Source organism: Calliopsis andreniformis, chromosome 9, assembly GCF_051401765.1.
Source record: "Calliopsis andreniformis isolate RMS-2024a chromosome 9, iyCalAndr_principal, whole genome shotgun sequence".
NCBI lineage: Eukaryota > Metazoa > Arthropoda > Insecta > Hymenoptera > Andrenidae > Calliopsis > Calliopsis andreniformis.
The window spans coordinates 4,048,277-4,064,031 of NC_135070.1; the positions used below are offsets into that span (position 1 = coordinate 4,048,277).

The 15,755-nt window shown below is 30.9% G+C and overlaps 2 protein-coding genes and 1 non-coding gene across 3 annotated transcripts; 1 reads left to right on the top strand and 2 right to left on the bottom strand.

The window, feature by feature from the left end:
• Positions 1–315: 315 nt before the first annotated feature.
• On the bottom strand, positions 316–12,411 carry Gpat4 (Glycerol-3-phosphate acyltransferase 4). Its single transcript, XM_076384896.1, has 9 exons — positions 12,259–12,411; positions 4,468–4,752; positions 4,256–4,393; positions 4,035–4,169; positions 3,021–3,254; positions 2,797–2,912; positions 2,571–2,712; positions 2,272–2,480; positions 316–2,190 (listed from the first exon to the last, which is right to left on the bottom strand). The coding sequence occupies exons 1-9, from the start codon at positions 12,409–12,411 to the stop codon at positions 2,103–2,105; spliced, it is 1,500 nt and encodes a 499-aa protein (XP_076241011.1). The 3' UTR covers positions 316–2,102.
• Positions 12,412–13,917: 1,506 nt separating this feature from the next.
• Atpsyne (ATP synthase, subunit E) lies at positions 13,918–15,120 on the top strand. The gene is made up of 3 exons (XM_076386196.1): positions 13,918–14,062; positions 14,587–14,743; positions 14,910–15,120. Exons 1-3 carry the CDS (start codon positions 14,009–14,011, stop codon positions 14,954–14,956), a joined length of 258 nt encoding a protein of 85 aa, XP_076242311.1. The 5' UTR covers positions 13,918–14,008; the 3' UTR covers positions 14,957–15,120.
• A 149-nt stretch (positions 15,121–15,269) lies between these two features.
• Positions 15,270–15,342, bottom strand: Trnak-uuu (transfer RNA lysine (anticodon UUU)). Its single transcript has one exon. It is a non-coding gene; the product is annotated as a tRNA-Lys (tRNA).
• Positions 15,343–15,755: the final 413 nt, after the last annotated feature.

Sequence of the window (15,755 nt, forward strand, 5' to 3'; positions counted from 1 at the left end):
GACTGCCATGCAGCATTTTCTATTTGTTCAGACCCTCTCCTTTATACATGTACAAACTATAGAAAACAAATCCATTTCACAATCCAATGTTGCAGTTATTCTTTTACTTCTTTCCTAATATTGTTAATGCTAGACAACAATTGATAAGTGTTAAGTTTCAGTTATTACAAGTGTTTTATGAGAATTTTGCAAGTTGAAAGTGGTGGTCACTGGTGACCACCATGGCAGTCAACATAATAAATAGAAACATTGATGCTTAAATCATTTAACAAATTAAAGATTCTAGTCACTGTTAAAAAGTGTGTAATACGTCTATAAAGTTATGTATACCATGTATTGATACATATAAATTCTTTGCACATATTTTCATACTTTCAAATACATAGAATGAATATATTTTACTAGAATATTAAATACAAAATTTTATAAGACAGGAAGATTGTATAAGGATTAAACATAATCATTAATTTGTGCTCTACCTTCCTGTGATGTAAGTATGTCAGTAATTATTTAGTATAATATCTTATTTGCAATAGTTATAATTGCTAGTAGAAGCAGAATTATAATTTAAAGACTAATATTTATCATTTTAATGCTTCTGTCAAACTTATGTGACAGGTACACAATACTCATTGTTTTAATGCTACTGTCAAACTCTTGTAATAGATACACAATACTTTTCCTTTATGTTTTCACATATGCACTGTCCTAAATATTTACTGCTATATAAAAATATATTTTAATTTTCATATAAAAAATTGTATGTAGCACCACAATTTTTCAATAAACAAATTTATAAACTCATTCTCAAACTAAATTTTAGACGTCTAACTAACACTATATTTTAAATAAAATATCATTTTATTCAATTGTATAACAACCTATAAATATAATACATTACACTCAGCAATGTAACAGATTTAACTTCTATTGTTATCGAGGTACATGGATATTAATTATACGAAAAACGTAGTTAAAAAAGGAATGAATTAAATATGTAAGGGCCTACTTATTTTACTCTACGCTTTATAATAACAGGTATAAGGGGGTAAAATATTACGACTGTAACAAATGTAATACCTAACTTTAATCAAAACAAAGTACTAACTTGGAAACAATCAAAATATTAATGATATTTCATAAAGAGTGAATGCAGTTCATTACTTTTTTTTGTAAATACTTTTCTTTGAAATAATATGATAAATGTAGGTTAATGTATTCTGCACTTTAATTTACAGACGCATTTACATCACTTTTTTCTTTAATCTTAATGATACATACTATAAAAATAGAAAATATGCTCTTAATTAGATTGTAATGAATATGACTTTTTAAATAATCTCCAAGGGATGGGTATAACAGTTTTCACCCTTACATACTCTAACTTCCTCCATTGTGAAAAATGAATAAATAGTTTATTTTTTAGACTACAATAGAAATAATATGTTCGTCCCTATCAGTTATAAAAAAAAATGCATTTTTTCCTACATAATATCAGATGGATTTAAATCTATGTATCAAACAATGAGATGAGGCGATTTAAAAAAAGTTTATGAATATGAGTGATGACTTCGATGCTATGTACTCATTCATGCGCACAAAATACATATTTCATATCATAACAACATTTCACATTAGATATTTCATCATGTATAAATAATTTATAATGCCTCCTTATAGAATTTTGCTATTAAAACTTGACAAATGTGGTACTTGCACTATTTAATTAACATAGTATTAATAAAAATCTTCTATAATTTTTTAATAAGAATGATTAAACTATTATTTTTTATATAATAATAAAAATTAATTTATTAATAAATAAATTAATAATACTAAAAATTCCATCTAATGAATTGGAATTTTTCTATCTACGTAAATTTACCTATCGTGCGTCTTGTAGAAGACAGGTTTAATAAAATGCAATGTACCATATTTGCGATAGCAAATAAATTGAATCATGCATATGAACTATCTTCCTTCTCATTATGAAACAGATATCCATAAAAAATACAAAACGGCGTGTTAGATGAAATGTTTTCGATTAAGAAAAATATCACACAGTATATCGATCATAAAAGTGCGACTAGAAATGATTTGACTTATTCGACTTTAAGTCGTTTACTTATTTCTTCCTGTTGCTTTTCTTTCCACTCTTTTTTTGGTTTCATCCTCTTAAGCTGGCCATCCCTATTGAATAATTTAATTTTATCATTTTCTTTTCACGTATATTTCGATATTTTGTAAAGTTTTTTATAATACTTAACATACCACTGTAAATCGACCAATCCTCCTTGTCTTGCTATCACAGATTTGACCCTATTTGCAAAATCAATGGCACTCTCTCCTTCATTCCTGTACATGGGAGGAAGATACCACACATCGCAAACTATAGCCCAGCTTGACATAGTCATGTACAAGTATTGAATCATCGAGTATCGGCTACTATTCCAGAATGCATCTCCAAATTTTGGATCGTACTATGAAAGCCAATAAAATTGATTGTTCAAGTTACTATATATAGGATTAAGGATGAATAAATAAAAATAAACTACTGCACGCAAAGTTACCTTAATAGCAACAGGATAAATAACACCACCAACTTCAAAGCTACCCTTTTTAAATTGCATGACCGATGTATTATTTATACATGTTCCTTCCGGAAATATAAGAATTGGTGGATTTGTAGGATCAGATACATGTTCCCTCAACCTTTAAGATAAAACAGGAGATTAAAATATAAAATTTTATAAAATTCTAGTACAAAAAAAAAAAAACAATTTCCCTTTGATTTACCTTTTTGTTACTGCTTCCCTATCCTTGACTTCAGATCGTTCAAACCATATATGGGGCGAAGCACGAGCTAAAGCTCGTTGGAAAATCCCTAAGAATCCACCATGCCTCTGGCCTATCTGGATCAATATGTATCAATGAATAGTATAAATTATTTCATACATGAGATATTACAAAGATGAGAAACTGTTTTCTGATTGCTAGATGAAGTATTGAAAGAAACGTACCAAAGAGTAACAGTTATCGCACATGAGAACTAGAACATCTATCGGAGAAGTGTGGTTTGCCACACAAATACCCCTGACGGGTCGATTCTCTGGATTATGGTATGTGATTACTGATGACAGAGCACTCGACAAGACACCAAAGCACATTATGGAGACTTTGTAATTCAACCACCGTTTGAAACTACCCTCTGGAACGTAGCCCACAACTGCTGTACATATTGTCAGCCACATCACCTGTAAACCATAAGCTTTGCACCTGAGAAACGATGATTTCCTCTGTATCGTTGCTGAGTAGTTTTACCTGCAAAGCAAAGTTACAGGATACTGTTACCTGTAACATTTACTAATGCATTTCAACTTTATTGGTAGACTATATGTACTGTTCTTTCGTAATTTTAAATGGAGCATGTACTTATAATACAGAAAAACACAAAGTTATATTTTTTTCAAATAATAACAATATTCAATAAAAAACGAGTTTCTGGAAGAGGAAAAAAATTGGATGTATTAATATACTCATATTTAGTATTATCAAAAACGGAGGTACCTGTTGCAACCATTTACTGCGGAAACGTAATTTGCAATTGGTTGTGATGTGATCCTAAATATAATCAAATTGTATGTACATACCTCAATACCTAGTGTAACTGTTTAATGATAGATCAATAAAAAATATTAAAATTATAAGATACAGTACTTTTAGAGCTATGATATTGTTCATTTTACAATGTTAAAATTGGACAATTTAAAGGTCCATTAACATACGATATAACGAATAATTATATTATTTCTTTTTTTATATAAAACTACAATATTGAAACATACCTTTAAAATATCTGAAGCTCAGAGTCAAAGTGTATTAAGGCACACGGAAAAAGAGTGGACTTAATACACTCTGGCTCCGGGGTCCAAATATGCATTCAAATACAATACAAATATAAGTTTTAATTTTTGTTAAATAGTATGTTATTTTCTACTGAATATTTAAAAAATTGTTTGTTGCAAGGAACTTACCCCTATAAAACAAATAAGTATCCTCAAAGGAAGGAGAAAACAATATCGCATAACGAAACCGCACATCCATATAACGGTCAGCTTCCAGGAAATAAACTCGTAGTGTCGATTCGTTCGAGTTAATAGATTCCAGTTCTAAAATAGTGAATAATAAGACGTATATCGTTAAAAAGATTGCATATAATTTATTCTTTTAAACACATAAAAAGAGTTAAGATTACTTTAAGTTCTTCTGCCTCAAAGCGAGATGTCACTTCATCTTCAATAATAGCCTCTACACCAGCTTTAATGTAATCCAAACAGATTGCAGGTTCAAATTCTCTCTTCAATGTTTCAAAGGAATCCCTGCGTACTAAATTCTGAACCAAAATTATCTTTTATTAATTAAGTAAAGCATTGTACACACTAAATCCAATTTGAAAAGGGAAAGTACCTCATTTTTACCAACTGATTTTTGAGACATTTCTGTCTTTGATTCCTCCACCTGATTTCTGTGATTCTGCATTTCCGGCTCAGGTACTAAGATTAAGTCCTTCGATCTAGCTATTACATTGTTCCCTAAAACTCCATTTTGCACTTTTTGCTCGGCGTTCATCAAATTTTGTACGTTTTGCTTTTCAACATGCCGATCATGATCCTCATCCACGTCGTCATCTTTGTCATCTTGATGCCATGTACCGTTTCTCTTCTTAACAATCTCTATGTTTTGCCTACCATACTGAAAAAAAAAAATAACAAACTTTAGTAATTACTCAGGGAAACATCAAAATGAGTCTAAAGAATGTGAAGAATAAACACTTTCGTTGGTTTTGCTGAGACTAAGCAAACGGTATCGTGGTACTGCAATCTACAACGCAGTAAGTGACGAGAACATACCCAATTTGTTTTCGTCGTAAAAATTGATTTTTATTGCAAAAAGATTTCAATGTTTAAAATTTTTTTATAATGACCTTGTCACAACAAATTTACTTATTTCCTACTAATCTATAGAAATTTTCAAATATAATTGGAAGATACAAACGATTACAAAGTAATTATCCTATCTATTTTTTATTTTTAGCATATTATTTGTGTATAAGACTCTCCAGTATAAAGGAAAACGAAGATGTTTGAGCAGCGGCTAGACATCTCATCAACTGATAAGTGATAATGTTTCGAAATCCAATATTTCAACAAGTGATATACTGTTGAGTGTTAAGTTTCGAATAAATAAGCAAATGTCGATAAAATTTCATCGATCCCTCCTCGAGTAACAAATGTACGTATTGATGGTAAGATTTGAAAAGAAAGATAGATATATTGAGTAATTGAAAATATATGTATATTCATAAATAATCAATGGGAGCCGATAAGTTAATGAATGAGTAGCAAAGATGTACATATCAGCATGATAACGTTCAGTGTTATCTTGTAACTGCAATGTATAATGCATTTTCCTTCTAGCCAATATGATAATTGACAAATACGAAAGAAGCGTAAATATAAAACTTTCTACCAAACTAAATTCGTCCTTATTACATAGTCACCGATCGTTATCGATGTCATTAATAAGATGAATTGCGTAACAGTTGACGTTACTTTATCCATGCGTGATTGACAGCAAAAAAGAAACAGAAAATGCTAGTAAACAACTTCAGTGATGCATCAGCTATCGGTCGCTTGCCATGCAAAGGATAGACCTTTCCGTGAGACCGTCAACTTATTCACTTTGCAGCTTGCGCAAAATCTTCCTTGATCTTTTTGTTTTCCTTCAAGTACTGAATCAAGATGTTCTGTTTGAATCGCGTGGAAATTTCACCAAGGTCAAGAGTTCACCGATAGAGGAATAGGTCTTCAAATATATAAGACAAAAGAAGAAGTGTTAGTTGCTATCTCATTTATTATGTATTTATTATGTATTTATTATCTCATTTATTATGTAACGATTTAAAAATCTCTTGGAATTTAATAAAATGTAGCGGCACGCGTTTAGTTTTGGATCTAAATCATTTCATTGATCGTGGCTTCGTGAACGATAACGATAACGAAATTGTGATCAATAAACGACAGACGTTGACGAGCAGACAATTGATTGAACTTTGCACTCTGTTTCCTCGAAGTTGAATTCAAAAGTAATGAGACTCGAAATGCGTTACGATGGCATTTACTGTCAACCTTTGTACTGTATTAGAGGAGATATGGATCCCATCGAATATGTAAATTCATCAGCAATTTATGAACACGACTAAAATGAGTGACTAAGAAAACGCTTTGACTCTGACAGCCTTGCTTAATACAAAAATATGTACAGGTTGTTCATCATAACAGTCGCCATGATTTTTCCAGCTTTTAGACTAATCTGATGAAAAAATGTTTCGAACAAAAGGTATTCGCTACTTCGATGACAATCGATTGCAATAGTAAAATTTTCCAAATAATTTTTCATTTAATAAAACTTGAGATCATATTAACTTTTTTAAGTAGCACTATATATTTTTGACCTCACGTAGTTGACGAAAAAATGAGTTCGGCAACCTCCTATACAATGACCTTGAGGATAGAAATCTACGACTGTGGTTCTTAATAGGTGTTCCACCAATATGTCCCAGTTATTCCGCCAAATTTTGTTGTGATTTTTTTTCTAAACATTGTAATTTACTAGAAGTTATAAAAGTAATATTTTTTTTTCATAATTCATGTACAACAAAAATGAATATTTGTAAATTTTATATCGTAAAAGTTAGACAGCTGCTTGAAACGATCTATATTAACCTATCTGTTTTAATAGAATATACATGGAAAACCGTGTGCCTTTTTTATTATTAGTTTTAAGAATTCAAAGGCTGACACAATTTTCCACGGGGACAGCGATTTTTTCGTGGCATCATCTTCGTATCATATCAATATCAATTCGTATGTCTATTTTTTCAATCGGTCACGAATTCGTTGCTGTCGCTGAGAAAAATCACATTGGTTTGTAGAATGCTTTAAGATTTTATTGAATTATATAAATATTAACCTTAGTATTTCGCAAAGAAATATATCAATAATAGTGTTCCACAACTTTGAAAAAGTTAATAGCAATAAAGTTCAGACGATGCGATTTTTCGATAGATTCGGCAAAATGACTAAATCGGTAATAATCGAAGACAACGTTCACAGAATAGTTGAAAAAATAAACAAAAGAAGTTGGCTTTGAGCACACGTGTGAAAGTTGAATTTTCAATGCAAATACGATATCATATGAACGCTGCCTTATTATCGATTCGACAAAATTACCGAATCGGGCAACAAACCGTAGCGTTTGAACTAGCTGTTAAGCTATCTACATCGAGGCAACGACGAGAAACTTTTTGTTACTGTTCCATGCAGCCTGAAAAGTCACAGCTTGTTGCCGAATGTTTCTCTAATTTCTTCGTGTTTTTATTTCCAGCGGATTATCCCTCGGATTATGTTGCTTCAGCGTGGACAAAATGTTCCTCGTTGTTGCCTGAGTGTGAACGTAGCTTTAGAACCACTTTTCTACAATACATTAAGAGAAACAAGTTCTTTCTTTCACATGTAAGTGAAACATAGACGTAACTCATTGTCAGTTATACTTATTAACTGAATGTAAAAAGTAAAGACACTTATTCTAGGTTCGACTTCTTATTCATGGTACAACTATTATTATCAAATACGTCTTAACCATTTCGATCCCACATTTTTCTATTTGCATGTTATTCTGGGACATGTGTGTCTCACTAGGACCGAAAGAGTTAAACTCATTAGTTCAATACAAATGACGAGAGTTATTTTTTAAATGCTGATAAGGCTGATATCGCTCATTTCCTGCGATAACATAACTAAAAAAATTACTTTCTAAGTCATTAGTATAAAAAAACTAATTCTTATATTAAATGAAGTTATATTACCATTTATCGAGAAATCGTTACTTTTGAGTTATGTTACTGTTATAGCGAATAAGCAAATGATATGTTATTAACGTATGGTGAGTACAAAAGAAATGCTCGCAGGATAGTGGTTTTATGCAGATGATACCTAGATAGCTGTCATCCTTGTACAAAGACATTTTTTAATATTTACTCTAATATTACCATTCTTATAATAGATATTATAACATGACCATGATGAAAAGGTCGAATCTAATTGTAAGATAAGTATGCTTATTATTTACATTCAATTAAATCATGCTTACATTTCATTTACGCGTGAATAAAGAAAGTTGTTTTTTTTTTTTTCAAACGAATTGCAAATTTCTAAGCTTGAGGTTATCTAAAGATCATGATATAGTAGAGCGTTGAACTCGCTTCTTCGTTAACTACAATGATATAAGATCAAAAATAAATAGTGCCATTTGGAAAGTCAAGGTGACCTCAATTTTTATTGAATGAGAAGCCTTCTAAAAATTTTTACTATTGCAACTGATTACTATCGAAGTATTAAATACCCTTTGTTCGAACCACTTTTTATCAGATTAGAGTAAATATGAAAAAGATAATGACGATCGTTCCGATGAAAACTTAGTGCATTGTACAGCGTCTTTCAGATCATTCTTAACAAAAAATACTTTCTGAAATTTTAACTATTTCTTGTTCATAAAATTTTTTTCTCAGGGAGTTGAGATAATGATGAACTACATAGAAATTCTATCTGTGAGAAAAATTAACGCTGTCAATTCTCATTGTACATTGGAAAATTATTTCGAATAACTTGAAAGTATTTTCCCAATGAATATATTTGCTTGATTCGAAAAACATTTTTTGATTTTCTTCAAACGAAGTAAAGGTTCTTTCACCTCGAGCAACAATTTTTAAAAAACGCTGGAAATAACGTCAATATCGCAAACTCAAATTAACATTACAAATTTTAACATTATTTTTTTCGTCATAATTTTATACTTTTAATCTATAATATAAATTGTATATATTGATATTAAAATCGCTTTAAAGTTGTATTATAGAATATTTTCAAATTCGCCTTTCTAAATAATTAAATATGCATGTAGGTACGTACATGTATAGCTGACGAGGGAATAGTCACTGTATATTTCTACTAAACTATGTATTTTCAGTGTCTGACTAATGCTAGGTATATCTAGCAACCAATAATAGTAAATTCTAATTAACTATCATTACTATTTATGACTGCAGAATCTATAATAAACTCTCTCTATATACCGTAGAAAATATCAATTTCAGGTCTAGGTTATGTTTTGCACTAAAAAGAAGTGTAATATTGTCTAATAGGAATGAATAAAATATTCTTGTACAGTACATAAACATTCCTCATAAATATGTGAGTTTATTACCAATACAAAATTATTGCAAATAATAATATGTAGTAAAAAGGAAACCTTCTAGAAGGACGCGTTATCATGTCCATTAGTAGACTTTATACCGTTACTAGTAAATATGTGTAAAAATCGTCTTTATCGATTAGCAACCAATGAAACGATTAAATGATATATGATCATTCAAGTGATAAATAATTGTCTGAGATGTAAGTGAATAAGTTTATTGTTCGCTTAATCTTTTTATAATCATTAAAGGTTCATTTATACTGGGTGTTCCAGAACTAAAGGTACAAACGAAAAGCTAGTAATTTTATATGAAAAAAATAAGTCAAAAATATAGAATAAAATGCGTTGATATCGTGCTTCGTTTTCGTCAAAAATTGAGTTTGAGTTATAATCGAGTACAAATGTGCGGAAGTACAGTTTTGGGCGCTTAAAGGGTACACGGGGTAAGGGAGACACTCATGGTTCGACCATTAACTGCTTCTACGTAAGCTAGAAGCATTCCCCTTTCCCCGTTTACCCCTCAAGTGTCTAAAACTGTGCTTCGGTACATTTATACTCGATTAAAATTCAGAGTCAATTTTCTCAGAAACGAAGCATGATATTAAAATTTTTTATTTTACATTTTCATCTTATTTTTTTATGTAGAATCACCCTCTTTTTGCTTGTACCACCAGTTTTGGGACAACTTGTATATCGACGGTCTGAGCATCAATTGCACTCGAAACGACTGCACAGTGGACTCACGAGTCGATAGAGTTTTATCATTATTTCCAATTGTTAACTAACATGTGGGAAACCTATAAGAAAATTGGTCCTTACAGCAAGAGAATTCAGAATGCAAATATACTAACGTACTTTTCATTTTCGATTGAAAATTTAGCTACAATAGAGTTTATATATTTTGGGTGTGACACTTTATTTGCTTGAAAAACATGAACACATTGAATGAAGACTGAACGAGTTTGTGGAAAAACTGCCAACGAATATTTGACAAATCACAGATTATAGACGACGACCATGTGAGCGTTGTTTCATTTTCTCTGTCCGCATATTAGTGAACAATTGAAAATAATGACAAAACACTATCGACTCGTGTTTCGACTGTACACTCGTTCCAAGCTCGGCTCGTCAAAGCATAAATGGACCTTAACGACTACACGAGATTATGATTAAATGAAAATGTTTCCTTCAGAACTTTAACCTCAATTAATCAGTGTAGCGTGGATTTAACACAGTGGATATGACTAATTGCGGTGGCATCGAAAAGAAAAGCGAAACATCTGTAAAAGTTGAACGCTAACTTTCGATCGCCATTTTTATTTCGAGAATGCATGCGCAACACGCATGCTTATAACAATGGAAGAGAATTAGTAATTCAAATCATACTGAAAATTCACTTTCGTAGAATTTTCTCGGTTCGGAAATAACGGATGGAACGAATGGAATTTAAACCACGCGCTTTAAATAACATTTTAATAAATATTATTTCTTCGATGTAAACTCATTGTTAGTTCTCTTATTTTTAAAAATTATTTACAATCTCAGAAAAATATCTCATATTTTATATAATCTCGTTGAATGTATCACGTCACGAATTTAGAATAAATATATTTCGACGCAATGTGTACAACGTGTAACATTTTTTCCATGAAAGATTGACGTTAATCAATGATCTCTTAAGTACATTACTCTAAAACATTCAATTTCGTACCTTTATTACGCTTTATTGGTCGAATAATCCGCACTTCACTATTTAACGAGTGTAAATCGATACGAACTTGCTGCATATATACAATGTAATCTCATAGATTTATTGAGGCACATTTGACTTAAACTCAATGTAATATTTGCACACCTTACGTACGTTCAATTTAACGATATTAACTTTACGACAGACATGTCATTTACGCAAAAAATATATCACAGTTGACAAGCTCAGTAGTGAAACATATTACATATTGAATGATTAAATGAAACATTCAATCAATGATTCCTTGATTAAATTTCAAGATCACTGAAAAAGTCGAAAATAAAAAATAGGTTCTATTTTGACCAGACAAAGCTTACTTTATCAGGAAGATCGTATTTATTGATAATTTTAAATGATATTTATCGTTTATGTGTCAGAGCCACATAATTATACTGATTTTCCAGATATTCATAATTATTACACAATCGAATATACGTAGATTACAAAAATTAATCAAGCGTTATCGTTCCTAACAACCCAAAGAAAAATGAACTGTATCTTCAATAGAATACTTTAGTAACCATTTTACATATAGGCATGAACTAATGATTTTTTAGTGGTTTAATATTTCAATTCATAATTTCGCGAAAAGTTGTATTTTTGGAAAAAAGTGGGTAATAATCGTGAAAAAATTAAATAAAGAACAGCCAAGACCGTTAGTTATAAACACTATTATCTCCTAAACCGAATTATGGCTACTTGTTGATCATTAATTAGGTGTTCAACAAACCGAACTACATTAAATATTAAACGATTCCACATTTCATCGATCGACATTTTAAACCATTAACGGGTCAAAAACATTTTTGTTACGGAACGCTTGAATAATTGATTAATTATTCAAGAAAAAATTTTGAAAATTAGCACAAGTTTTAACTGATCTACGTATTGAAATAAAGTAAAATTTGATGCGTTGTTTCAATTTCATTTGAAAATATCACAAATATTATACGAAAGTAGATTTTTCTATTTACCACGTGTCTTTGTCAGTAAGATTCACCGTAAGAAATCAAGTAGAGGAGAACGATATAACCTATAAAAGTGTATCGCTAATAGTACGCCCTCGTAATGTGTCTACACGATGCGTTATTCGCCGAACAAATATTATTAATTCAATTCATGATTTTCAAAATTGTTCCGCGCACTACAACAATCCGGGGATTATAATTACTTCTTTTTAGTTAGTGTCTTACCTCGAATAACGCCAGAAGTAGTTTTATGTATAACCTCCTGACACCGAGTGACTTTCCAATAGAAGCAAGGAATATGATAGCAAGTAAAAACATAAGAAAGGGTGTTAAAAATAATGAAAACGCCAAAGATATCACTACCCACAACAACGCCATTTTTCTTACTGTCGAGCACTGTCGAGCGCTGCCGAGACTATAGAAGGTTCAGGTAGAGCATAGAGTCGAAACTGTGACTTTTTCGAGCTTGTTCAATACGCATGCGTTTCTAAGATGTACCACTATGAATATAGCCACAGTTAAATTAAGAGCGAAATTTAAACACCAATTGATTTATTTCACTTTAATGTAACATTTATAATGTTAAAGTAGAGTAATTTAACATATATGTATTTAAATACATGGGTCTAATTACATACACAAAAGAAATATATACATGTGTAGTCTAATGTAATATTTACAAAAATTTTAATAACTCAAATACAAGAAGAATGTATAAGTAACCAATTTGCTGGTAAATGAATTTTTAAAAAATATTAAATTATTAGCATTTCAAAGCTTCTACTCTGTTGCGTTATATATATATATATATAATATGAGAGCGAAATTCAAACGCGGATATGTTAAGCATGCGTCGTATTGAATTTTAATAATATGTTGTATTCTGCAGCATCTTTTGACTCATAGTACTCTTTGTGGGAAGCCAGATGGACCGAAAAGCTTGGTTACTGCAAAGGGGAATTGAGAAAAAGGATGTTCAGATGCGAATTAAAATAATTATTCGGAAAAAGTCTCGGGACTAAAACATCTGCTGGACAGTCCTCGAGGGGCTGTAAATCCCGTTAGTTTAGACATCTGGCGCTTTCTCTTTTGGAATTTCCGTGAGTTTTCCCCATGGGTTTTTCCCATGGGTTTTCCCGTGAGGTTCTACCGTTACGCGCTGCGTTGGTGGACGCCCCCACCCTCTGACGACTTGGTGGAGCTTGGTGTCGAGGTTAAGGGGAGAGTTCTTTTGCCGATGGGGTTGACGTGCACATGCTTGGGCCTTGTGGCCAGGAAGAGGGGGTTTTCCGAGGGTAGATGCCTAGATTTTTTGGAAGGAAGCTGGAGGAGGAGTAAGAAAACCTCTCTCGAGTCAGGCGCATTTCGGACTTTCGAAGGAGTGTTGTATATTTGCCTTACGTAAATAAACATTTTTCTGCCATTTTGAATTGTGAAGTTTAAACTACCCGCGCATTTCCAACGAACAGAACGGTTCAGTGCTCCACGGGCAGCGACCCACTCCTTTTCCCACAAAATTACCGCAGAATACGCGACAACTCTAACCACCTTTTTACTATAAATTCCTTAATGGAATATTTATTGTAATATTTGCAACATCTACCCAACTAATTTTCGTAGTGAAAATCTTTACAAGTTTCTTATCACATGATTTTTAATTTCCTACTACACATTACATGTGTGCTTTAACAAACATTCAAATCTATAATCTGTAGTTCAAACTTTTATTTCATTTATATCAAAGTCTGAGTATTGGTATTGTTTGTTGAAGTAATCATAACAAAATTAAATATTACTGAATCAAAGTAAAATCCATGCACAACGTTGTATAATTTCTACTTAAAATTCACAATAATATACGTAAATGTTCGAAAAGTGCGCGAGAAGAATTCAAAAGGCATTTGCCAATCAATGGATATCGTGGCGGCTGAGTCTAGTGGAGTTATTATTCCGTGCTACTTGCTACACTGGCAAAATGTCGACAGCCGAGGCAGCTCCGAGGCCTGTACGGGTATCTCCTGTAATTAAAGTAAGCATCGTCATTTGTTACAAAAGAATATTCCAAAACTGAAGTTAGACATTGTTTAACATGATTCATACAAAAGAACGTATTTTTTAAAACGTCTTTTGTTACAAGAAATAAATGCTCTTCACAGCAAGTGCTTTCGACCTACAATTATATTACATAATTTTTATGGAATTTAATAAAATGATTCTTAGCTGATATTCGTGAAAATAAGTACAATAATTGCTAACAGTATTAACAGATTTATGTATGTATATACCATCAACTACAAATTTCTCTTATTTCCTAACCTTAAACGATTATTTTGGACAGATTTCAACAGAATTTAACACTTTGTAGTGCTACTACGAGATTTACTTATTTTTATCCTTTAATTATTATAATATAAGTTTCTTCTGCTACATTTTTAAGATACTATTTATGTTGTGATAAATATAGTGAATATTATCAGTGTATATAATAGTTTAAAGTATTAATATTAATGAAAGATTTTTGCAATAATTTTTCTATAATAATATTTGATATAGTTTGCCCGATGGAGTCTTTTGCTTACTGGAGTTGTTTATGGAGCTTACCATCAACGAAGGTTTAGTAGGAAAGAAGCTCTTCTCCGTGAGAAGGAATTACAAGAAAAGCCAATGAGAGATGCAAAAATTGCAGAAGAGAAGAAACGTTTATTGGAAGGTACAAATTATGACAATTAATGATAAATAAAACATTATGATAACATTATAGTATATAATTTATAACTTGTATTACAAATGAGTTTTACAATGGAATATTTTTTATTTTTGTATATTACAATTTTTAATTCATACCACTACCATGAGTGTATAATTTTTTGTTTCAGCTGAAAAAGCATGGTTAGAAGAACTAGCTGCACCATCTAAAAAGTAAAAATTATTGTTATCTTATTGTTAGTATACATGATTATTATTAATAAATTAATACTAACTTACTTACGGCTATTGGTTATGCAAACTTGTATTCAAAATCTACCTTGAACGTATAAACTTTTCATTGTACACATCTCAAATAAAATACAATGTATTACATGTTAAGTAGTAATTCTCTGTATAAACATTTCATTACAAATTTTTTAATACCTACTTTATATTTTGTGGTAAAATTTCTTTTTACTAATTATTACCTATTAATGGTGCATATTTTAATTTATTTAAATCTGAAATGTATTTTATAAAAAAAATTCCGCCCGAACAGGGACTCGAACCCTGGACCCTCAGATTAAAAGTCTGATGCTCTACCGACTGAGCTATCCAGGCATTTACAGATAGTTTCGCAAAATGTGTTGATATTGTTAATGAAATTGTCAGCGTATACATTAAACAAAACATGTATACGATAATAAAGAAAATAGTTCAAATTTACTAACTGAGGATATAAATTTAACAGTGAATAATTAAATTTGAATTGCAGTACAAAAAAAAAACTTTAAAAGCATTAAAACGTGTAAGCAAGATCTGGTCGCATTTAATTATTTAAAATACCAACGTATGATGCGATAACGATTTATATTTCATTTTATAACATTTTTAACATTATTATTATTAATCTTATTATATTCTTTTATCACTTCGTCGCCGTTTGTAATATAATTGGTTACAAGAAAACTGTGGAATGTGATATAAGCAAATTACCTACTGTTTTAATATATTACATCCATATAAAAATAAAT